We start from the raw sequence: 26,685 nt of genomic DNA on the forward strand, positions 1-26,685 counted from the left end.
AGCAAGACTTATGTACTTTCCATTGATTCAGTGGATCTGCTCCAACTGGGATTAGCAACTGGGTTTAGACTAATATTAGACTAATACCAATGACAAGATCTTCAAAAAGAGGTTTACCATGTCTCCCTCTGCCTAATACTAGCAAACATTATCTATGGGGCTAGTGCCGTTGTCTTTGAGAGAGTCTCTGCCAGTGTCATCCCTGTCCCACCACTGCTGCTGCCCAGTAGCTGTTTGGCACATTGAGCCTGGCATTGAGCACTGCTGCTGCCATCTGCATTGCCTCTTGCCTCACAGGGGCATGCAATCCCACCACTGCAGAGAGCTAGCACCATTGGTGGGCAATAATAGCAGTAATCATTGACCCCTCTGTCCACCATGGCACCCACACACAAACACAAAAATTAATTCTTAATAGCAAGTTTTTAAAAGACAATGTCCAGTTGGAATAATGTTGCTTTCACATCCCATCGAAAGCTCAAGAAAGACCCAGTCAACCTGGTTTTCCTTGGGAGAGAGTTCCATAGAATCCTAGACTTGGAAGAGGTCCATCCAATCCAATTCTATTGCACCATCAGATCACTCCCAACACATGGCCATCCAGCCTCTGTTTGGAAACCTCTAAAGAAGGAGACTCCATCATTCTTCAAGGCGGCGTTCTTCCTAATGTTTAAGCGGAATCTCTTTTCCTGTAGGAAACTACATCCATTGCTCCAGCTCCTAGTCACTGGAGCAGCAGAAAACAAGCTTGCTGCGTCCTCAATATGGCATCCCTTCAAATATTTAAACCTGGCTCTCACATCACCTCTTAACCTTCTCTTCTCCAGGCTAAACATGCCAGCTCCCAATGTTTTTCCCTATCAGGCATGGTTCCCAGACCTTTCACCATTTTGGTCCCCCTCCTCTGGACATGCTCCAATGAAGGCCGTTCCTTGTGCGCTGATTAGTTTTAGCTCCAGCCCACCTCTCTCTACAAACTTATTCCAAAACTTTTATTCACTTTGATCATGACAGAAGGCTTGGCTTTGCTCTTTATCCACTCCTTTGGGGTCAAAGGCTGCCTTCTGATGATCAATCAAGCCTTTGATTCCAGAACAAACCTTCCGTCCCTCCACTCTCTAAATCTGTCAATAGCCCAGAGAAACAGGCCTTTGGTGGGATGACAACTCTAATCCCAGCGCTTGAGAAGCATCACTGTCTTCCACCCACTATTTTACTACAGGGGCGGAAATCATGCAACCTTCCAGATGTTGTTGGACTGCAGCTCCCAACAGCCTTTGTCAGCAGAAACAGTGGTGAATAATTATGGGAAATGCAGTCCAATCATCACATGAAGCCCACCTTTATGTCACTAAGGCTGCATCTGCAATGCAGAAATAATCCAGTTTCACACCTGCCACGGTTTACTTCTATAGTTTGGATGCATCCTAAGAACATCCATGCCATAGAGTTATAGTCCTTCGGTCCTTTTGTAATTTACATGGATCCGTCCCATGGAGTTGATTTATAGTTTAGTGAGGAACTCAGAATTTCTCTGCTAGAGAGATCCTCTGCTGCTGTAGCCCAACAAACTGACCCAGAGCTCTCCAACAGAGAATTCTAAGTCCCTCACCAAACTACAAATCCCAGGAAACTCAGACCAAACCATGGCAGTAACACTGGTATCAAACCAGTACAACCTGGTAATACAGATCCATTCTTAGATGCCCTCTTACTCTTCTCCTTAGGCTTCAGATGCACTGCTTTCATCTCCATCATGTTTTGAGGCAAAGACACTCTAAATGGTACAGAAGCACAAATGTCTTGAGGAGGCAGAAGAACTTGCAGATTGTACAAGGGGGCAAATCTAAAAAACAATTTCTTTCGAGCGTATATAGGGTCCATCTTAACTGGATTCCTTTCTGCACTTATTCCAGTCTCTCTGGCCCTGCCCATGGAAACCACTCAGGCATTTCTGGGCAACAATACACAAGCCTTCTGGTATCTCAGGAATCCCTGAAAGGGCTCTGATTAGAGAGGACCAGACAGAAAGGCTGCTCCTGTTCCCCAACTGGCCAGGGAAACCACAGGCAATCCTGCCCCGACGACGGTGGTCTCCTGATCAGTCTAGCTGGAGACTCCATTTAAGATAAACACAGCCCCCCTCCGTGCCCTCGAGGGCATGTGTGCTTTCACTCTCACTCCAGATTGAATGCCTGTCAAGGTTTCCCATTAACCTGAGGCCCCCAAAGAAAGAAAGAAAGAAAGAAAGTCTTTTGCACAACTTTGATCATGCCTATTCCTGCACCAGAGGTTCAGTCAGCATGGTCAATTCTCACATTTTGCTTCTGCTGGGTGCTGAGTGCCTTCAAGTCATTTCCGACTTATGGCAACCCTATGGCGAAGCTATCATGGGGTTTTCTTGGCAAGATTTGTTCAGAGGAGGTTTGCCACTGCCTTTCCCTGAAGCTGAGAGCATGTGACTTGTGCAACATCACTCAATGGGTTTCATGGCCGAGCTGGGAATTGAACCATGGTTTCCATCTCTGGTTTGGAGCTGGAGTGGATGTCACAGTACATTATGGCTTCCAATTCTGGTTTTATGATCTGCTTCTTTGATTTGAATGTCCTATCAAACCATGGTTTTAAATTCCATCTTAGAAGGAAATTATGATTCACTACCAATTTGGATGTCACAATAAACCATGGTTTTCACTTCTGGTTTGAAAGCAACTTATAATTCAACCCAACCAATTTGAACTTCTTATGAAACACCCATTTCCAATTCTGTCTCTGAAGGAAATGAAGACTCGCCCAGCCAATCTGCTCATACCCCAAAAGGAAGGAATTGGGAATCCATTTCCAAACCAACATTTGAAGCATGAGCTGAACGAGCTCAATACCTAACCATAGTTAAGCGTTACGTCTGCACTTGGTTTTCTGCACAGCAGTAAGAGAACGGCCCACCCAGCCTCCTCATTCTCTTTTTCTTTTAAACACAGATTAATACACCTTCATAGCATATCGTAAGATTATAAATTGTCGAATTGATCGCTTGGCAAGCCTCGCTGAAGTGAGTTATGGTACTGCGGTGACCCAGTTTGTCAGTGAGGATGTGAAAGCAGGACATATTGACAGTTTAATTGGCTCAGGAAGAGTTCATATCTCCGGTCTGAAATGCATCATTGGTTGTTTTATCATTCCATCTTATTGCGGGCTTTAAAAGTGAAGCAGATGACAATCTGGGCAGAAAATGTTTCTTTTTACATAAAACAGACGCCTGTCCTTGACATCCCGATGGCTGCTTTCTCCCAGTCCCCTGCCTCTTCTCCTTCACCGTGTTTACAGACTGCTCCTTCTCTGCATTTTAAATACTCCGGCGCAGTCAGAGAGAATTTATCTCCTTGCTTAATCCATTCAGAGCCAGAGACCAAACGCATTTGGCAGGCCCAGCCGTTTGCATTGGAGATGGAAGGGAAGGAGGGTGCAAAGGGGGGAAGGAAACAAATAAAGAGAATGAGAGAGAGAAAAGGAGAAGCCAAAATGCTGGTGCTAAGGAATATAAATATCAGCTTTGGAAGGTAACCTGACGTTTATGACCACCTAGTGAAAACCCGAAAAACATTATCTGGCTATTTTATAGCATTGGGAGGGCAATTGAAATGTATTAAGGACTTGAACTATCAAAGATAACTCCTGCCTCGAGAAGTAATTACAGAAGACAAGAGCTCAACTGCTCTCTTAGAGTGCTTCAGAGGAAAGAAAGCCTGAGAGGACGTCTGGAGTTCAAAAGTCACTCGTGTGCCTTGGAAATAAAGAGAATTATGCAAACAGAGACACTACGCCACAGACGGGAATCGTATGCCCCCCCAAACAATTACAGAGTTGGAAGGGACCACAAAGGTCACCTAGTCCAACCCAACCCAGTGGACCCTTGGTATCCACTGGGGTTTGGTTCCATAACACTCTATAGATACCAAAATCCATGGATGTTCAATTCCCCAAAATACTGAGGCTTGGATGATTCTGAATTTGGTACTTAATGGTATATCTTTATGCTTGAGGATCTTATCTACAGTGCGCCCACGTTTTACACAGGCGCAATATACGTGGCTTTCAGCATATGCTGAAAGCTGCACTGAAAGAAGCCTTGGTATGCCCCGGAAGGAGTAATGGTGCACGTGCCACTCTGCAGTCACAGGCCCCATTATTTTTAACGGGGCTCGAGCATATGCGGAATTCCCCTTATGCGGGTTGGGGGTCCAGAATGGATCCCCCATGTAAGAGAAGGGCCCACTGTAGTTCCTTCATAACTCTCCTTGAAAGTCTCAGAGACTGCGAAGAATGCCCCTAAGGGGTGGCCTCCAGGTGCCTCCATTTTTGCCAAATCGGGGCCACAGCAACTGCACACTGCAGCCCCAATCCAGCCTTTCTAGGGCACAAAACTGGTTCCTTTTTGCACCCTGGAAAGAATGTGACAGACGCGGTGGTGCGGCTTTACGGCACTCCTTTGGCGCTGCATCATGTGGATGCAGCACCAGAGGAGTGCCGTGACACCACATGCCGTGTGGTACTATGCGCCAACTCTGCTCCTAACCCAGCCTTTAAGGCCATTGTGTACAGCAGGTTAGTCTTCTGATTTCTTGACTATAGTTTCCACTTTGCTTAATGACTGAGATAAGGTGCATAAAACTTCACAGTGGATACACAAAATTTGGTTCCATGCACTTTGCAATGGAACTCATCCCTGTCAATTCAAACTTGGTTGTGACAGCAGTAAAAGAGAAAAACCTCCAGGCCTCTCTAGAAGTGTCTTCTAGAAAGGAAGTGCAGATATTCCGATGAAGCAAGAGCATTAAAAGGGAATGCAGACATAGGCACTTTTGCATCCCTCTTCTCTTCGGAAGAGGTCTGCCCTTTTGCCACGACAAGCTGCCCAGCTCTATTTGGTTCAGGAGAGCTGCCACTTTGCAGCCTTCACTCCTTCTGTGATGGATCTGGCAATTTGTTCCGGAAGCTTTCCCAATGAGAGAGAAATTGTGTCCAAAATTTCTGGTCCTATTCGTCATTCCCCTCCCATGGCCAGGTTTTCCAGGCATTCTTGAAACTGCTGTTGGGGAAAAAATTAGCTCATCTCTTTGGGTTCAATGAAACATTACAAGTTAAGGAAAAAGAAGAGAAGTCCCTCATTAAAATTATAGTTTTCAGTTCCAACATAAGTGATAAAACCTGGAAGGATCACAGAACCATAGCTTCATAGAATCATAGAGTTGGAAGGGTTCTCATGGGCCAATGATTCCAATCTCAAGCTCAATGAAGAATCTCCATCTAAGCCCAAACTTTGGTCCTCCAGATGTTTTGGACCTCAGCTCCCAGAATTCCTGACTGCTGGCTAACCTGTCTGGGGCTTCTGGGAGTTGAAGTCCAAAACACATGGAGGACCAATGTTTGAGAATTGCTGATCTAAAGCATCCCCAGCAGGTAACTGCCCAGTCTTTTTCCAAAGATGTCCAGAGAAGAAGACTCCACCATCTCTCTTGGCAGTTGGTTCCATTGCTGATCTCCTCTTACCATTAAGAAGTTTATTCTAATGTTCAATCAAAATCTATCCTCCTGTAATTTCAAACCATTAGACCTGGTCCTACCCTCCAGAGCATCCCTTGAAGTATTTAAAGAGGACAACCATGTTTCCTTTCAGTCTTATCTTCACCAAGTTGAACATGGCCACCTTCTTCAACCTTTCCTCATTTGTTTTGTTCTCCATATTTCTTACGATTCTTCCCCTTCTCTGAACTTGCTCCAACTTATCCAGATCCTTCTTAAAATGAGGTCTCCAGATCTGAACATCTAGAGGACCAATGTTTGGGAACCACTGACTTAGTCTCAACTGCTTTTAGGAGTCTTTAAAAATATTTTAATGTGTTTTTTTAAATGTTTTTATTGTTTAAATTGGTTCTGATTTATTCATTGTCCTTATGGGCTGGGAGGTGATGCAAACATACTTCAAATAATAAAGTAGACCCATTGAATCAGTCCTTCAAAACCTAAGTATATCCCAACGATTGGCTGGATCTATACTAGTTAGGACTAATAATGAGATTTAGACAGAAGGCTTGGAAACATTATTTTGGATTCTTCTTCTTACAATGAGGAACTCATAACTGGACACAGCAGTCCAAATGAAGCCTGACTTGCACAGAATACAGTTCAGACTAAATCCTGAAACAACGCCGCATGAACACTGACATACTGCATACAGTATTAATTTTTTAAGAACAATCTTATATGGCAGACAGAGAAGCCAATGTACTCACCAAGTTCCCCCATTCCACCCCACCTTCTATGTGTGCGGTATTTTCCTTCTGTAATAATGGAAGAGCCCAAGGGGCAAAGCCTTTAATAATCTAATAAACTTTGCTAAGTGAACACAGTAACATACATGGCTGAATGAGAGCTGGGTAAATGCCAGGCGATTCCCCCTGATCTTTATCAGCCAGGAAGCCAATGCAATTTCAGAAGGAAGAAAATTAGATTTAAGGCAGAACAACAGGACTGGAGTCGGTCTGTCATTCAAGCGGTTCTTTCAGATGTCAGGCAGAAACAACACAGAAAACTTCCAAAGGGGGCTGAGTTACGAATGAATGAGAAGCCAGCATTCCTATAACTCCATACTAATACCATTTAAGACCCAAGGAAGAAATTATTCCGCATCAACAAGGTGCCACTTCCAGAGCAAAGAATGGCTGAATTGTTGTGATGCAGCAACAGCTTAAGGGAAAATGTTTCAATTAAAATTATCTGGAGGCCCATCCACACTGCACAGCTGTAGCACTATGGTTTCACTTTAATTGCTCCTACAAGACCCTGGGATTTGGAGTTTGAGGTGGGGTGTTTAAATTCTCAGCCAGAGAGTTCTAGGGACTCCCCAAAATACAAATCCCACGATTTTACAGAATGCTGCCACAGCATTTAAAGTGAAATGAAATCACTGTAACTCCACTACTGAGGATCCCATAAAATTAAAATCAGGAAGGGCCGCATGCAGCCCGGGGGCCAAGGGTTGCCCACCTTTGCTCTAATACCACATTGTCTTTCCCTGAGACCATCCCTATGAACCTTTTCATCTTATTCTTCAGCTCCGCAGGTTAAAACTAAGTAGACGTTTCTCCCTACTCTCCCCCGATGGGTTCTGCTAAAAAGTTCAGCCTATGAGCCCAATGTGGCCACTAAGGCTACCAAAGAGTCTCCATGCACTCCAGAAAAAAAGCAGAAATATTTGGGAAGCAGAAAATTTCTGCTCCAAATGACATATAGCGCCTTTAGCTATTTTGAGTGACCTCAGATCTCTCCATCTCCTTCTAAGTCAGTGGGGTGCATGCATCCCTTGGCTCCCTCTTTTGCCATCTCTGAAAGATCACACCGCCAGTTCCCCGAAAACCTCCAAAGTTCCCCTTCCAAAATTGTTTCCATTCTTTTTTTTTTAAAAAATGGAATGGTCAACAGGAAATGTTTGCCTCCAGATCACAGAAGAAGTCACCCAAATGCACAGAGACACATGCAAAGTCCCACCATTATACAGTACCTTCATAACAGCACAGCAGCTCTATATTACAGGGCATACAAATGTACAGCAGGGCCCAATTTCCCTCCAGACCTCCCCAGTGGCCTCCACATGCCCCCCCCAGACAAGCACCAAAATGCCTCCCTTTTGCTCTGCAGTTCTTCTCAAAATGGCGACACAATATCACTCCCTTTTGCCAAGTTAAGAAATCCTGCTGCAAAGTCGCCCTGTCACTTACCTTGGAAGACGGCTGCATTCTGCATGATGAGGAATTTCAGTTCCATGCTGGCAGACTGGAGGAGTTGCTCCATGTTGGACCGGGCCAAGGCTTGGTATTTCTCCTCCATCTTCCTGGAGCAACAGGTTAAGCCTTTCGGGAGGCATACTTGCAAATCCGCCCCTGCAGGGATAACACCAAAGGCTCATATGAAATTCATCTGTTACATAAAACAAGAACGAATGAATGAAACTAAAGGAGTTTATAAAGCATACAAGAGAAAAATTTGATAAAAACACACATAAAAGAACCATGTTTGCATATAGAATTTGGAGGTTCATATATGGCTTAATTGTATTATTTCAGAAAATATTTTATTGTACTATTATTCTGGAAGATAGAGAAGGAACGTTAAGTGATTTAAGCATACAAACAAAAATTGTACAATTACAAATTGTACTTGTACAAATTGTACAAGTTCTCCCTCCAGTCCATCTGTCTTGGTCCAGGCCTCGGAGGTAAAGAAGAACTGCTGGCCCTCATCCCCTTCCCCTCCACCACTCCCTTCTCCTTTTGTGTCATGTCTTTTCAGATTGTAAGCCTGAGGGCAGGGAACCGCCTAATTAAAAGATTGTATGTACAGCACTGTGTAAATTTACAGCGCTTTATAAATAAAGGTTAATAATAATAATAATAATAATAATAATAATAATAATAACAACAACAACAACTGAGAGGATGAAAACAAAGATTATGCACTGCCATATAAAAGGGTCAAAGAGTAGGAAATGTAGAGAGTTGGTTGAATACAAAGACGAATAAGAACTTGTCTGTAAATATTGAACATTGGATAAATTCAGAGGATAAGGCTATCAAGGAAGAAAGTGCAAAGGCTGACCTACTGTTGAACATAAACAAAACAAAAATAATGACAATGGAGAATCTTGACAAATTCAGCCTAGAAAATGAAGACACAGAAGTAGCAAAAGAGTTCTCATACCTGGGATCAAACATTGATAGGAATAAGGACTGCAGACAGGAAATCAGAAGAAGATTAAAAATGGGGAGAGGGGCCATGAAAGAACTAGAAAAGATCTTAAGATGCAAAGATATACATGAGCACAAAAATTAGAATCGTATAAGCCATTGTATTCCCACTCACCACGGATGGATGGGAGAGCTGGACAGTTAAGAAAGACAATAGCAGGAAAATCAATGCATTTGAAATGTGGTGCTGGAGAAGAGTGTTGAGGATGCCATGGGTAGCCAAAAAGACAAACAAATGGGTTCTAGAGCAGAACAAGCCAGAGATCTCCTTGGAAGTCAAGACGACAAAACTTAGGTTGTTGTTCTTTGGACACATCATGAGAAGAGAGGACTCGCTGGAAAAAACAATAATGCTGGGAAAGGTAGAAGGAACTATAAAGAGAGGAAGGCCACATGCTAGATGGATGGACTATTAAGAAGGTCACAGGTATAAATATATAGGACCTGAGCAGAGTAGTGGAAGATAGGGAGCCTTGGAGATGTCTCATCCACAGGGTCGCCATGAGTCGAGATCAACTCGAGAGCAGTTAACAACAACAACAAGGCTATCAACATTGGAGGCCCCTGGACTAGTAGAGCAGTGAATCCAATATACATTTTACACTGAACTTTAAATGAGGTTCTGAGTCCGGCTTCCCCCAAAACAGGATCTGCATCTTGGTAATCTCTTTTAAAATGCAGGGGGGAAAATCCAGAGTTGATTCAATGCCGCCCCAACATAAGCCAGTATTACCAATGTATCAATTATATCATCTGCTCTTGCTTCATCCAGTTTTACAAGCGTGTTTCACTCCTTGGCTAATTGCAGGGAAATGTCAAACATGCCCTTGCCACAACTCCTTTGCTCAATTAAAAATAAAAAGCACATAAAGGGGAAAAAAGAAAGAGACAAGAGAGATATTAGCACCAAATGTAGTCTCTATCTGCTTGCCCAGGGTGAGAAATGATGGTTCAGTTGCACAGGAATGAATAAACCAGCAGGGCTATCTATGCTGGCAAGAACACTTCCCTCGACAAACACAGACACACACATATATATTGCAATTTGACACATCCCTATCACCACAGCAGGAATCACAGAGGGTAGGAAGCCATTTCTGATAATGCACGCTCTGCGCATTATGATAAAATGAGTATAGAAGATGTACCATCAAAGACTATCCAGAAATATGGGAAAGAACCCCTTGGGGTAAATGCCACGCAACAGATTATATGCGCAAAGACCCAGAAAAGTCAAGCAATCTCAAGCAAATCCAGGCTTCAGTCCTGAACATGCCAGAGGAAAGTGCAACTTAGGTTTTGAGGTCAGGCAGAGGGCTTTCTTTCAAGAAAGAAGCTTAGGAAGCTCATGCTGTAGGTGTGATGCCATATTTATGGAATAAAAGTGGCATTCACCCACAACTAAGGCCTTGCAAAGCAATAAGCTTGGAACCATAGTTGAGAATGCCTTGCAATGTCCTTAATCTTTCAACCCTGTACATGCCTGATATTACAGTAGGGTCAGGCAACCAATACATTTCCAGATACTGTAAGATCCTAATTCTCATCAGCTCTGGTCAATTGGCTGAAAAGAAGGTCAGCCAGGAGCACAGTGGAATCTGCTGGCTTCCACATCTGCTTCTTCTTGTTGTGTGCCTTTCAGCACATTTCTGACTTATGGCGACCCTAAAATGAAGCTGTCACAGGGTTTTCTGAGGCTTAGAGTGTGTGATTTGCCTAAGGTCACCCAGTAGGTTTGCATGGCCAGGCACAGATTTGAATCCTGATCTCATGGAGTCCTTGTCCAATGCTCAAACCACAATGCCACATTGGATCCTACCAGGAGCTGAATCCATTCTGAATCTTACTCTAAACCAGTGGTTCCCAAACTTTGGTCCTCCAGAGATTTTGGACTTCATCTACCATCATTCCTGATGGTTGGCCTAGCTGGCTGAGGCTTCTGGGAACTGAAGGTCAAGACATCATGAAGACCAAAGTTTGGGGACTGCTGCTCTAAACTTTAAAAGAGCTATCCAAGGTGCTAAACCTGTTTTATTGGCCAGGGCCCAAACTTTGGCCCTTCAAATTGTTGGACTTCAACTCCCGGAAACCCCAGCCAGCTTAACCAACAGTCAGGAAATCTGGGAGCTGAAGTCCAAAACATCTGCAGGACCAAAGTTTGGGATCACTGGGGTAAGGCAATAGGTTCACTACCTAACTCACATGCAAACCATCAGCCCATACTGGACTAGGATGAGAAATGGAAAAGCCCATTCTACCATACAGTTGCTTTTGGCATCCAAATAAAACCTTGGGTCTCTATACATCTGCCTGATTACAAACATATCCCCTGACAGGCATTTGATCCAGCTCAGAGAGCTCTCCAGAGAGAACCGAGAAGCTAAGGAAATGATTTTGCTTAATGTTCCTTTACTCCGACAATTTGGCTTTCTGTTCTATTGTTGGTATGGGTGGATGTTTCAATGGCGCTGCATGTCACAATGCCATCTTCAAATCCCTGGGGTAAATCCTCTCTTTATTCCAGAGCTCACTGCAACTACTGCAAAAAGAAATTACCCTCCACTTTTACTACACTTCCTTAGTATTCGTGCAAGACTGATTTTATGGCACCTGACCCTTCCAGATTTCCTGGACTGTCCTGGCTGGAACAAGAATGAAACTCTGCTCCTGCAAAACTCTAGGAGTGGCAGCTCTTCTTTTTAGAAAGGCTACAGACCTCTTTCAGAAAGGCTACAGAGGCAGCATGGTATAGTGTTCTGAGCATTGGACTATGGCCCTGGAGATTGTGGGGGTTCGAATCCCCACTTGGCCATGAAAATCCACTGAGTGAATTTGAACAAGTCACAATCTCTCAGCCTCAGAGGATGGCAATGGGAAACCTCTTCTGACAAAACTTGCCAAGAAAACCCTGTGAAAGGTTTGCCTTAGTCAGAAACAACCTAAGTCATTAGTCAAAAGCAACTTGAAGGCAAAGAACAACACAACAGTCTCTTGATTTCTGGCTTGTGTTTCCAAAGGACCTTGGACCCTGCATCGTAAGCTGATCATGCTACTGGACACTCCTTTGGACTGGCACCTTGGATTTAGTGCTTCACCCTACTGACATGGACTCTGAATACTGTATATCCCTGGCTAGTAAGCTCCTATTCACAACTGGGGCTGCTTCTCTCTCGTCTCAAATGGACATTGGTACTTTGCCCCTGGATAGCCTCCAAGACAGGACAAAAACAGTGGTGGTTTGTAGCTCCCAGGTCAGTGAGGCAGTGAATCCACCTCATGTTCTGAATTGCTTTAAAAGGACATATACAAGGAAGTAAATTTATACTTGAGACACAGGTTTAGCACCTTGGACTCCTCCTTTTAAAATTGCATTGAAATCTGAGTGAACTCCCTTCCTCATCAACATGGACGCCATGAGATGCTGAAGGGAAGTCATCCACAAAAACCAGGTAGCAAACCTCCTTAATATTGATACACAGAACTGAGAGGGACTGTGCTGCCAAGCGGGAGCAATCGACACCTGTGTCACCACCTGTCGCAGCTTAGAGCCATGAGCAAAGAGCCAAAAAAGAGAAAAGTCTTGGCAAAAAGTCTAGCCAGTGACCTGGGACAACAGATTTCGCTGCATTTTGGAAAGCTACAAACTATGAAACCTTTGGATTAGTTCAGGTTGCTGTAAATAGACCAGGAAGCCTGTCGTTCTGTGGAATCAACTGAGTATTATTGTTGTGGTTGCAGCATGTATAATGTGCATTTTGGTTGGCCCAATAAAGGCATCACTGTTTTGCGCATTTGGGATGATGCTGTATTTTGCTGTGTTTCTGATTGTTGTTATTACACCCTTTTCCCAAAACCCAGAACCAAAGCAGCTTGAAAATTAAAATGAACACAATATACTTTAGTGAGCCAGTGTGACATAGTGCAAATCTGGAGACCAGGGTTCAATTCCCAGCTTGGCCATGGAAAGCCACTGGGTGCCCTTGGGCAAGTCACACTTTCTCAGCCTCAAAGGATGGCAATGGCAAACCTCCTCTGAACAAATCTTGCCAAGATAAACCCCAGGATAGTGTCATCTTAGGAAACACTTGAAGGCACACAACATTGTTTAAAACACGTAAAAGATTGGCATTCAAGCAAAATTAATCAGCAGTACTAAAACTATTTTGAATATATGCTTTTAAATGTTTGTCTTTTGGGGGGGGAGAAATGTAATCAAAAGAGCACAGCACCCTCTTAAAAGCCCTTTTGCTCAAAATCCTCCGTTCTAAAAGTCTGTTGGGATAAATAAGTTTTTGACCGCCAATGGAAGGATATAATAAGGATGAAGCCATTTTAGCCTCTCTTGGAAGGAAGTTCCAGAGCCTAGGAGCAGCCACCAAGAAGGCCCTGTCTTGCATCTCCACCAACCATACTTGGAAAGACAGTGGGATGGAGAGAAGGCCATCCACTGAAGATTTTGGGTCTTGGGAGGCTCACAAAGGATAGCCTAGATTGAAGCCATATTGGTCATAACCAGAACCCTGAATTGTACCCAGAAACAGACCAGATTCCAGCAGATCTTTTTGTAGCAGTGGAGCGAACCTCCTGACAGCCACATTTTCAGACCCTTGCTTTGCATTTCTCCAAATATTTTATCTCAGGCTTGGCATCGGGTAGCACAAACCATGGTTTGTTTTTAACCACTCAACCATGGTTTGGTGTTATCTGTATAGGCTGGCCATAGGTGAGACGACAGTAAAATTTAACAGTTGAGGCTTATGACCCAAAGTATCCATAGAAGGTTATAGAACAAAAGGTTCAGTAGACAACTGGGGAAAAGAGGAAATCAGCCCTGCATTGTGTTCTCTTGTTCAGCATTTGATAGCTTCGATCAACTCTTTTACAAGCCTCTCCATTCTTGCAAAGGCAGCACAAAAGGACCGTTTTTGCAATAAAGTATATTTAATAGGCGGCCCAGTGGGGATGCATTTGCCAATAGGCAGAAAAACATCACGGGGTTGAGACATCACTTTTTTTAAGAGAAAGGAAGGCCGTGAGAGAATTATGAGCCAATTAGATTTGGTTGTGCCATATTTTATCTTAATAAAAAGCTTGCACTTCAATGGTGTGATAAATAATGCAGGCAACTGACACTCTTTTTAAAAAGAAAAGGGAAAGAAATAATTATTATTATAACCCAGCATGGCGCACAACAACAACACAGAGAAGTAGAAGAAACGTATTTGGATTGCGGGCCTTAAATGGAAAATATACTAATCCAAACTGAATAATATTGATCATGCGAAAAGGAACCACAACAGAAAGCTGGACTAGGGCTGCATCTGCAGTGCAGAAATAATCCAGTTTGACACTACTTTATCTTCCATGGCTCAGTGCTATGGAATTTGTAGTTTGTGTGGCACCAGAGCTCTGTGACAGAGAAGGCTAAATGTCTCACAAAATTACAATTCCCAGAATTCCATAGCATGGAGACATGGCAGTTAAAGTGGTGTCAAACTGAATTATTTCTCCAGTGCGGATGCAGCCTAGGAAGTAGATCAGGCACTGAACAGAAGAAGTGACCAGATGTCCACTTCTAGTGTTGAAACACAAGAGTGTTGTTTTTTAATGTTCAACAGTGTAAGGAGCCCTTATAACCAATGTTAAATGTGTATGGCTTCCAGGAGAGGCAACTCATCCTTTTGGGGGGGTCCAGATAAAGGGTTATTTGGGGAATCTAGAGGGCTCAAGGACCCCGTTGTACACTTGTGTTTTGGTGTGCAATGTGTAATTGACTAAGTTAAATTTCTTACTGAATTTTCGGGGATGCAAGGAATACTATCCATGTACCCAGATCATAGATTGAAGAGAAATCACATTAACCTCACAGTCACAGAGTTATGCCTCGATTGCATTACATCACCGCGTTGTGGAATTGCAATATTGCCCAGACCAATGTACATCATGCACTGATGCACAATGCACAGCCATACACACTCATAATAAGCCCTGCACAACTATGTGCAATGTACAATTCACAATTTCTTGCAATGTCCAACATGCCAGATGCAAAATTCCCCTTTCATATCCTTCAACCAAATACAGACATTATGCATTGGTCAAAAAATATACATATGCAACAACTTATGTGTTTGTGTAAGACACCAACGGGATGCCAGGCCTGGTGTAGAAAGAAGAAACCAATAGGGAGGGGAAAGGGGCAAGCACTGATTGATCTGTTTTTTAAAACCTAATTAAAAAGATATAAATTATATACCCACAGCCGCTCAATAGGTGATTAAACAACCGAAAAAGAACACAGGCCAGGGCATCCGTTATCTTTTATCCTCCAGGACACCTTTTCCCATCACTGTCCAAGAGCCATATGTCTTAGTCAAACTGTCCCAAACAGATCAAGAGAGCTGCAAAAGTGATGCTGCTGCTGCTTATTGCTACAACTAGCACCACCATCATCCACTCACAGAGAAGAGGAGGGAAGCATTGAGGATGGATGTCTCCAATGTCAATGGAAGGGTATCAATACATTGTTGGATTTGGCCTGAAGCTATCCAAGATTATGGCCTACAAAATATCCTGAAAGCACTTGAACCTGTCTGATCTTGAAAGCTAAGCAGGATCATCATTGGTTAGTACTTGGATTGGAGACCGCCAATGAATACCTGGTGCTGTAGGATATGTTTCAGGGGAAGGAAGTGGCAAAACCAACTCTGAGTATCCTTTGCTTAAGAAAACCCTATGAAATTCACGGAGTCGCCATAAGTCAACAGAAGATTTGAAGGCACATATATGCGCACACACAACAGCAGCTACAGCTGTGACCAGGACCCAGGAGAAACCTAGAATCTTGTTCTCAAATACATCCTGGGGTCAGCATAAATCTTCAGGCAACTTGAAGGCACACACGCACACATGCATAAGTACCAGTATTCTTCACTTATGTATCTGTTGGCACATGAAGTTTATAGTTTGTATTCTGTATACGGTGGAAACATGGCTACCTCTTGCAAAAATCTCATTTTGCATAGTTAGGGATGTAAATGTTCAACTATGTCCTCCTTGGTATGCAAAGATGAATACAGTAATTTCCACAGATTTCCCCCCATATCTTCAATATTAAAACAAAACAAATCTGTAAGATGCTCGGATGCCATCAAGACAGCCATGCAAACATGTCAGACACATTTTGCAAACATTTCATCCATAAAAAGAGAACGTTTCCAATTTGTAAGGGTCTATAGCCTGCCATATATTTTAATTACGCACATCAATACATAAACACACTTCCTGAAGCCATCGGGGGAGAAAGGGAAGGGAAGAAAGACCTCAAGAAAGCACTTCAGGATGTTGTTAAAATTAATCCCTTGGCAGAAGAGGGGGGGAAAACTTTAAAACAGTCTTCAGCGTAAAGCGATGATCGCCTGAAGCAGGTTGCTGGAGTTTTGAGGGTCCGTTCCTGCAAGCGTTGCTATCAAGAGAGCAACTTACGGGCCTGAAATAATTAAGAGGAGAAAACTCAATTACCCAGCCAATGAAAAGATCTGAAAACTGCCATGCTGAGCTAAATAGGGAAGGAAGAGGGCGGTCAGTAGCATCACTGTTAGCACTAACCTGGAAATATATATACAATATTACATATCTAACCAGGAGGCAAAATAAAGGCCCTGTCCTCCTCCAAATAGGAATTCCGCCACCTCAAAGGAAATTTTCCTTCTCAGACCCCAAATTTTGCACCTGACAGCAACTTAAACCTTCAGCTGCGTATTTAGAAATAGTCTAGTCTAGGCTTTCAAAGAAAAGGGTCAAGCAAATCGACCCAGGGAATGCAAACACAGCAAACAGAAGTTGAAGGCTTTCATGGCCAGCATCCATGGTTTTTTTTTGGGGGGGGGGTTGGGCTCTGTGGCCATGTTCTAGAAGAGTTTATTCCTGATGTTTTGCCAGCAGCTGTGGCTTTGGCAGCTTCAGCGAAGATGCTGGTGAAATGTCAGGAATAAACTCTTCTAAAACATGGCCAAATAGTACCAAAAACCCACAAAAAACTACAGCAAATAGATTTTCGACATCTTGCTCTGTGCGTGTTGTGTATCCCTTCAAGTTGCCTGTTGGCTTATGGAGTTCCTATGAATTTCATCATGTTTTCTTAGGCAAGGAATCCTCTGACTTTGCCAGTTCTTTCCTCTGAAATAAAGCCTACAGCACTTGGTATTCGTAGGTGATCTCCCATCCAAGTACCAACCAAGGACTGACCCTGCTTAGCTTCCAAGATCAAATGGGATCTGGTGCCTTTCGAATATTTAGAGCCCATGCTATAGTGTGTGTGTGTGTGTATGTGTGTGTCTTCAAGTTGCCCCTTGATTTATTCGATTACGGAGATTTATGGAGCCAGCTTTGGAAAGGAGATGGCCACCTTAAGTGTAATTGCTCTGCAGAGATTTCCAGGATGGGTCTGTTCCAAGATGGATAAGCCATGGCTCTCATTATGGCTCAATATTACTATGTTCTTCCACGAACAGAAAACTCAGCCAAGCTCCATGTCAGAAAGGCAGCACAGAAACAAAATCCAGAAATCAAGGGTGGGTAAATGTGGTGGGTCTAGGAGTCAATTTTCTCTCTCAAGGACCACCCAAAAACAGAACTGGCTGCAAAACCACTTTCCTAGGCAGGTGTTTTTAACTGTTAAAATGGGGTGAGCAATTGCATGAAAAATGGAAGCCAAGTCTTCCACCAAACCTTTCTGAACCAACTGAACCAAGACATCAAGCATGCAACTGAAGCGTGCAACATTCACACACAATGCGCATAAGGGTGCTGCATATCCACAAGCGATGGCCCAGTTGGTCCAGAAAGGTCTGCAGGAAGACTTGGTTTCCATCTTTCATGCCCACCCCATTTTAACAGTTAAAAATACTTGTGGTCTTGCATCGCTTGTGAATATGCAGCATCCTTATGTGCATTGCATATGGGTGCTGCACACTTCAGTTGCATGCTTGATGTCTTGGTTCAGTTGCACAACACTTCCATTCAACACAAGGGTTGCATTGCACAATTAATGTGTAACTCTACTGATATATATGTATCTGAGACATATTCTATATATAGAGAGAGAGATTTATCTTGTTGTGTGGCTTGAAATTGTTTCCAGCTTATGGTGACCCTAAAGTGAATGGGGTTTTATTTGCATGTTTCTTCTTCAAAGTGGGTTTACCATTGCCATCCTCTGAGGCTGAGAGAGTGAGACTTGCCCAAGGTCACCCAGTGGGTTTCATGGCAGAGCTGGGAATCGAACCCTGGTCTCCAGAGTTATAATGCAACACTCAAACCACTATACAACACTATTCACTATTTAACTACGATTCAGACCAACAAAGGCAGACAAGTCCGACAGAGATCACTTTCAGTTTTGCACATCAGCAAATCTTCCTGGCATCGCTGGCTCTTAATTCTGCCTGTCCCTTTCTACTTTCCCCCATACATTACACCTTTGCGCAACCCATTTGTTATTCTCAAAATGATCTCACTTAAGCCTACTTCAAAAGAACTTACTGGATTTGCAAACTTATCCCCATGTGCCGAACGGATTACACCTAGCGCATCTAGATAGACCTGCTTTTCGCTTATACATAAAAAAAATTAATAGGGTAAGAGTTTCCACAAAATAAGGGCTAAAATAAGCATTTAGGGAGAGAGGAGGGAGATCAATGGGAAGCTTAACCCTTCAGTGGATTTTTGCTAAGATGGACAATTGGCAACTTACAAGGAATCATTCAAGAAGTATCAAAAAGGGAGACAGATTGAAGAGGGCTGCACAACTGCAGCCCCCAAACTAGAGAGATTCCACACAGGCTGCATGCACGCTGCAGAAATAATCCAGTTTGACACCACTTTAACTGTCCTGGCTCAATGCTGTGGAATTCTGGGAACTGTCGTTGATTGCAGCACCAGAGCTTTGCACAGAGATGGGAGAGAAGTCCACCACCAAACTCCCCCATCACTACTACTAATAATGATAATAATAGTAATATTTTATTATGCAGTCACAAATCCATCAAGCCCATCTTTACAAGTATAGCTCAGGCTCTGGGCTAAAATCCAGCCCTCTGGGCATCCTCAGAAGGCCATTCCCCCATTCCCACAACATCAGTTGCATCTGCAATGCAGAAATAATTCAGTTTGAAACCATTTTAACTGCCATGGTTCAACTCTATAGAATTCTGGAACTGCAGTTTTGTGAGACATTTAGCCTTCTTTGTCAGAGACGTTTGGTGCCAAAGCAAATTCCCAGAATTCCACAGCCATGGCAGTTAAAGTGGTAACAAACTGGTTTATTTCTGCAGTGGGGATTGAACCATCATCATTTTTGCTACTGCCTACTTCCCAACTTCAGGCCCATGGGTAACCATGCAAGACATGGTTAAATTCTCAGGTGGTCCCCATAGCCCAACATTTTGCGGCCAACATTTCTGGTCTAGTTGCCAACCTTTTGCAAAAAGGACAAAGTACTCCACTCAGCATAAGGCCATCTTCAAGCAGAAGTCCCTTTAACTTTCCCAAACGCTTCTTCTCCAAACATTCCCATGAGCAGGAATTTGGCCATAAAGCACCTATATTCTCACTGGGCAATACTGCCCCCACCTATCCACATACACACACAGAAGATTCCTGACAACATTATACATATTTTATGTCCATGTATCTCACACAGAGTTTTATGTATGCATGCAATGCAGAAGTAACAAGACAGGACTGGTGTAATGGTCCATTAGGTCACCATCCGAGCATTAAGACGGCACTTGTGGCTGTGGATCATAAAGGCCTCATTGTGTGTGTATCTCTGCACATTTTTACAATTGATCGGTATGTCTAGACTGCTCTCGCTCCTGGGGTGCATTAAAACTTCTAGGGAAGTGCCTACAATTGAGTCCAAATAATAGCTGAATACCTCTGGTCTGGAGGAGGAGAAGTTGGGAAATAACAAAAATGATGATGGCTGAATCCTCACAGAAATAAATGTCGGGTCGCCAGGCTCTCACCTGAAGCTGAGGCTTTGTGAGATATTTATCCTTCCTGTCAGAAAGCTTGGGTGCCACAACAAATTACAAATCCCAGGATTTCCCAGCATTGAGCCATGGCAGTTAAAGTAGTGTCAATCTGAATTAACTTTGCAGTGCAGCCACAAGCTATAGCAGAGTGTAGTCAAAAGGGTGTGGACAGGTGCCAACCAGGCAAATGTTATTAAAGAGGAAGAATATACAATATTCTTGCATTATTGTAGTAAACACATAAGCATCATTGTTAAGTAAGTATTCACAAGTACTTTCTTAGTTAGTCTTTTTTGTTATTCAGGTCAGAGACTTTTTGTGTGAAAGGGACATGCCCTACACTTCGCTTCTGGTTCCGTAGCATTGAGCCATCACAGTTAAAGCATAGTCAAACTGCATTATTTCTGCAGTGCAGATGCAGCCTCCGATGAAGGCAATAGCAAACCACATCTGCAAAAATCCCTAAAATAGAGTTGACTTGAAGGCACACATTTTGCAGGAAAGGCAGGGTATACATAAAGATTAAACACAGTCATGCTAGTAACAAATGCAAGGTTTTCAGAAGCTGGAAGTGTGCTATGTAGGAGAACCCAGCTCCTCTTTTCCCACCCAACACTTTTTCAACCGCAGCAAAAACAAAAGATTCGAAACAGAGACCGGAGAGTCTCTTTCTTCATCACGTTGAGCTTGAGGTGCCCAAGGACAAAGCAATTTTCATCCACTGATGTTTCATCTGTGCAGCCCACCATTTCAGGACCTTGCTTGAAACAGATCACCAGCATTCACCCAAGAAGGTCAGCCGTCCAAAGAAGGGAATGTAGTGGATGTCACCCACCAGGAGCACTTTTTCAAATCATTAACAAAAGCTTTTATTTTTGACCCAGTTCAGAACTAATTACAGAGGCGGTGAGTTGGGTTTTGTTTCTTTCCTTCCCCATGCCAGCTACTGAAATGTTTTAAAATATTAGGAGTCAAATGGTCACTTTGCTGGCTGGAGGCGCTCGGTGCACATGGTCAGCTCTGTTCAGGAGCATCTAAGCATCTCTCCAAGAGTGGCAGAACCAAAGTTTGTTCCACCAGAACCAAAGCAACACCAGACCCATTTATTCCAGTTCCAGAAGCAAGGAAAGATCTGTTCCTGCTGGGGTTCACAGATCCAGCAAATCTGTTCCAGGATTTGGCCCGAACTTTAAAGGCACTAACTGAGTATGGAACACCTGTGTCTTCCACAAACAGGTTCCAGATTTTTGATACTTCCTTGAAAGTTCAGAGCATAACCCAAAGGGGAGCCGCATAGATCCTTCTCCAGTTGCAGGGATCTAAAATACAGTGTAGTGGTTTGGCCACTGGAGTGACTCTAGAGACCAGGGTTCGAATCCCGGCTCAGCCATGGAAATCCAGTGTGTGACTTTGGGCAAGTCACACTCTCTCGGCTTCAGAGGATAGCAATGGCAAACCACCTTCAAAGAAACTTGCCAAGAAAAGCCCAAACAGCAACAAAATATGGATGAACTTACTTGGAATTTTTGTGTTGTGTTTTATCACTTGATAATGGTTTGAGTGTTGGAGACAAGGGTTTGAATCTCTACTCGGCCATGAAAATCTACTGGGTGGCCTTGATCAAGTCACACTCTCTCAGCTTCAGAGGAAGGCAATGGTAAACCCCCTCTGAACAAACCTTGCCAAGAAAAGCCTGTGATAGTTTTGCATTTTGTTTGTTGTTGTGTACTATCAAGTCAATTCTGACTTATGGCAGCCCTAAGGCGAACCTATCACAGGGTTTTCAAGTTTCTTCAGAGGGAGCTTGCCATTGCCTTCCTCTGAGGCTGAGAGAGTGTGACTTGCTAAAGGCAACTCAGTGGGTTTTCATGCCAAACACATATTGGCCCATTGGCCATCGCTTCTGCACTGCATTCATACATAAAACTATGCATAAGATACATGAGTGTACATGGCCAAGCCAGGATTCCAACCCTTTTCTCTAGAGTCACAGTCCAATGCTCAAACCGCTATGCCACACTGATTTAGGGTTGCCAAAAGTTGGAAATGACTCAAAAGCACACAATAACAAAAACCTATTTCATCACATACGCACACAGCAGTTCTCCAGCATTTTCAAAAGCCAGTGTCGTACCAGTTGTACAGACACAGAAGGCGCATGAAAAGCTTTTTTTCCCTACGGAGTTTGCAAACCCCTGGGGAGGGGAAATCTAACAAAATCTCTATTACAACATCTTTGTTCTCCTGCAGGGAAACATTTCACAGAACCCACAGGACTCTTTCTCTCCTCACCCCACAAGGAACAAGCAAGATTTCTTGCAAGGAGGGGCAGAGAATTAAAGGACTCCCATTCTATACCATCCAGCCAACAAAATAACTACCATCAGCACACAGAGAAAGAGCAGAATGCAGATGGTCTTACTTCTCCCTGTGGGCTTTTGGTGACAACAGTCTATTTTTCCTTTTTAAAAGTCTTATTATTGAAGACTTTTCCTGCAGCCTTCCCAATGCTCTAAGACTGCAAAATCCATCATCCCTTACTGCTGGCTAGTGCTGATAGGTACAGCCAGCACAGCATAGTGGTTTGAGCATTGGACTATGACTCTAGAGATCAGAGTTCAAATCTCTGCTCAGCTTGGGCAAGTCACACTCTCTCAGCCTCAGAGGATGGCAATGGCGAAGAAACCTGAAGAAACGTGCCCCTGTGATAGGTTCGCCTTAGGGTCTCCATAAGTCAAACATGACTTGGAGCCACACAACAAGGACCTCCTGAGCCCAGTGCTGTCTGACTATTTTGCATTTAAAACATTTACTTGCTCTTTTCATTTTGAAGTTGTTCCCATTTGTTTTCCAACTGGCTCGATTTGTAGGCTGCCCCGAGACCTTTCAATACCGGGCAGGATATAAATATTTTAATTGATAAATAATCAAACATAGCGGCACTGACTGCTGAGCAAGCGGACCCAGGATTACTCAAGGGAACCAAATGGTGCATTCGTAGATTACAATGGAGAAATGGCTCCATCGTTCTGCCCTGTGAGTTCCTGGAGGCCTTGCGGAAGCTGCTACTTGAAGCTGAGTTGGAAAAAGATACACACACACACACACACACACACAATGATACCCAAGCTCTGGATGGGGGAATTCTAGGGAACGTTATCCAAAATAAAAGGAACTTTTCCAAGCTCTGAGTATGGGATGCAGGAGCAAATGGATCTCCCTTTAATCAAGCAAAGGTTTTAGTGCCTAGATCCAATGAACAAACATGGGTCATTTCACTTGCTAGACATGACTTGAAGGAACATAACAACAAGGAAACTGGGGCCCTGTACAGACTGGCACTTTGGTGCGAGTTCAATACCAGCAAAAGGGCTCAAGCTCGACTCAGTTTGGCATCCTTCCGAGGAGGAGGTGGCTAAAATGAGGACTCAGATTGTTGGGGGCAATTAGCTTACACTTTGTAAGCCGCTTAGGGAGTGTTTAAGTACACTGATAAGTGGTATAGAAATGTACTTGCTATTGCTATTTGGGCCAGCTGGGGGGGTGGATTCAGGGCGCCATGACACCGCATGGCACTCCACGCAACATCACAGCACTCCTCCGGCACGGAGTCCGTACAATGCAGTGCCGAAGGAGTGCCATATAGCCGTGGCACTGTGGCTATGGTGCTCTTTCTAGAAAGGATAGATCAGGGCCTTGGCATGCCATTGCCACAGCCTCGATCCTGCTAGGTGACCCTGGGCAAGTCACACCCTCTCAGTCTCAGGATAGGCAATGGCAAACCTCCTACGAACAAATCCTGCCAAGAAAACCCTATGAAATTCAGGGGGCCTTTGTAAGTCAGACAACTTGGTAACACACACAAAGAACACAACAGTTGCTCAATATGTTTCACAGAACCTGCATTTCCTAAATCTCCAGTCAACTGTCTAAGCACAGCATCACATTGCTTTCAATTTTATCTCCACATTAACAGATAAAATATTGGGATACAAATGTTTGTAAATGAATGGATGGGATATGGAGCTTCTCGGACAGAGAAGAAAATGGAAGGTCTACAAGAATTCACCCTAGATATTGAGAGCATTGAAACAGTCCAAGAGATCCCATACCTGGGATCAAATATTGATCAGACCAGAGACTGCTGTCAAGAAATAAGAAGAAGACTAGGATTGGGAAGGACAGCTGGGAAAGAAAGAGACAAGATCCTAAAGTGCAAAGATGTACAACTGAACACTAAAGAGAGGATCATCCAAGCCGTCATATCTCCCATCCGTATGTGCGGATGTGGGAGCTGGACATTGAAGAAAACTAATAGGAAGAAAATATGTGACACCGGAGATTTATTGTCTTCTTTCTCCCAGGAAGGGACCCAAGGAGGCTTACAAGAGAAAAACATTTCAACATCGTTACCACAAATGGCCAAAAAGACAGACAAATGGGTCCTTGAGCAGATCAAGCCTGAAATCTCCCTGGAAGCCAAGAAAATAAAGCTGAGGTTGTCGTACTTTGGCCACATCACGGGAAGCAATGAATCGCTGGAAAAGACAATGACGCTGGGAAAGATGGAGGGATGTAGAAAGAGAGGAAAGATGCACACTATAGATGGATGGACTCAAGGAAGGAGAACATATCCATTTGATCTGCCATAATTGATCCTAAAGAACACCCCCACTTCCGACTCAACAGTATGGGAATAGATGACGATCGGACATTTTAATGATTGGTAGCAGTATTGCTGACCGTTTTATAGTTTGTATTTTTGGATAACATCGTATTTGCATTTTGTATCGTTGAATTTTTGGCTGTAATCCTGCCTCAATCTGCAGGGAGAGGCGGGAAATATAAATAAAATTGATGATGATGATGAGGAGGAGGAGGAGGAGGAGGATGATAGGCCTCCCTGAGCAGAAAGGTAGAGGACAAGGGGGGCTTTGGAGATGTCTCATCCACAGAATTGCCATAAGTCAATGTCAATTGGAAGACAGCAAACTAAGCGACTTAGGGCTCGTCTAAGGCAAGATTCAGTAGTGGCTTGAGAGCTGGACTATGACTCCAGAGACCAGGGTTCGAATCCCAGCCCGGTCACGAAACCCACTGGGTGACCTTAGCCAAACCACACTCTCTCAGCCTTCAAGGCCATGGCAAGCCTCCTGGGAACAAATCCTGCCAAGAAAACCCCATGTAGGTTGGCCAAAAGTCGGAATGAAGACACACAACCACCACAAGGTCTTGGAAAAGGAGGGCCTCTGGGGGAGCAATGTCCCAACCACAAAAGAGGGCAAGGCCCCCAAAATGCAAGGCCTTGACAACGAAGGCAGGGCAAAGCTCAAGACACTCAAGAGCTCAAAACAGGCTCCCAGGAAAGAGACCCCTGCTCCTTAGCAATGCTGCAAAGAGCATTTCAGACTCCCTCCTGGTCAGAAGGCGGGGATGGAGGAGGACGTGTCCTGGAAAAGGAGGACCTCCGGGTGACCAAGTGTTCCCCAAAATCTAAGACCCTCCGCTCCAAACACTCAAGACAGATCCAAATTAAGCTCAGTGATGCTCCAAAGGGAGGACGCTTCAGAATCCCTCCCGGACAGAGGGTTGAAATGGAGGACACGTCCTGGGAAAGGAGGACCTCTGGGCTGACCAGGTCTCCTAACCACAAGGAGGACAAGGCACCCCAAAACCTAAGGGTCTCGGCTCAAAACACTCCAGAGAGTTTAAAGGGGAACCCCTTCCATCTGAGTGATGCTCCCAAGGGAATTCCTCCTGGACATGAGGCTGGGATGGAGGACATGTCCCGGAAAAGGAGGACCTCCAGGGTGACCACAAAGGAGGACAAATGTAGGACTCTCAGCTCCAAACAAAGTCAAGAGAAATCCCTTCCATCTGAGTGATGCTCCAAGGGAGGGCACTTGGGAATAAGGCTTGGATGGAGGAGGTGGCCAGGTCTCTGCTTACCTGTCCCCGGGGCCTCGGGGACCCCCCTGGCGCCGGGCTGCAGGGCTTGGAAGGCGGCCCGGACCCGGTGGCAGGCGGGCTGGGTTGCTGCGCCGAGGAGGGAGGCCAGGAGGAGCAGAGCGCAGCAGGAGAGGCAATGCGCCGCGGAGGGAAGAGGCGAGGCGGGCGGCGGCGGCATCGCGGCGGGGCATCCCAGCCCAGCTCCAGGGACCCAGACGCAGCAGCCCCGACGGCAGCCCAGCCCCGACTGAGAGCCAGCTGCAGCAGCAGCCAGCACTCAGCGGCCCAGCCCTCCTGCTCCCCGGCCCTGATTGGCCCGCAGGAAACTTTCCTCGCTTCTCATTGGCTCCCCAAAACAGGGCTGGGAGGGGCAGAGAGAGAGGGGAGCCCTCTTTGGGAATCCCTTTGAAGGAAGGAGCCCCAGAGGCAAGAAGGGGCTGCAGCCCACCTGAGATAGAGTCTCCCAAGGGAAAGGGAGCCTCTGCCCATGGGTCCCTAAATGGCCCAAACTCAGGGCCTGCACCCCAAAAGGAAGCCTTCCAGGGGTGCAAGAGCCCCTGTCTCCCAAAGAAAAGGGAGCCTCTGCCCATGCAAAGTGGGCCAGGGTCATCCTGCATCCCAAAAGGAAGCCTTCTGGAGGTGTGAGAGCCCCTGTCTTCCAAGGAAAAGGGAGTCTCTGCCCATTGAAAGAGTGCCAGGGTCATCCCTTGGAAAATGAAGGCTCCAGGTGCCAGCAGTGGCTGCATGCCACCTGGAAGAGTCTATGTCTTCCAAGGAAAAGGGAGCCTCTGCCCATGCGCTTTGGTTGGAAAATAAATAGCCTAAACTCAATGCCTGCACCGCAAGAGGAAGCCTTCTGGAGGTGTGAGAGCCCCTGTCTTCCAAGGAAAAGG

The 26,685-nt window shown here is 44.5% G+C and overlaps 1 protein-coding gene across 2 annotated transcripts in view; it reads right to left on the minus strand.

Moving 5' to 3' along the window:
- The window catches only part of GPC3 (glypican 3), a 128,014-nt gene extending 101,989 nt beyond the window's left edge, over window positions 1–26,025 (minus strand). For both annotated transcript variants that reach the window (XM_042480452.1, XM_042480451.1), the window contains exons 1-2: window positions 25,793–26,025; window positions 7,779–7,940 (exon numbers count right to left, since the gene is read on the minus strand). In XM_042480452.1, coding sequence (XP_042336386.1) covers window positions 7,779–7,940; window positions 25,793–25,970 — 340 coding nt within the window. In that variant the 5' untranslated portion in view covers window positions 25,971–26,025. The remainder of the gene's footprint in view (window positions 1–7,778; window positions 7,941–25,792) is intronic.
- Between the last annotated feature and the right edge of the window lie 660 nt (window positions 26,026–26,685).

Source organism: Sceloporus undulatus, chromosome 7, assembly GCF_019175285.1.
Source record: "Sceloporus undulatus isolate JIND9_A2432 ecotype Alabama chromosome 7, SceUnd_v1.1, whole genome shotgun sequence".
NCBI classification, from domain to species: Eukaryota; Metazoa; Chordata; class Lepidosauria; order Squamata; family Phrynosomatidae; genus Sceloporus; species Sceloporus undulatus.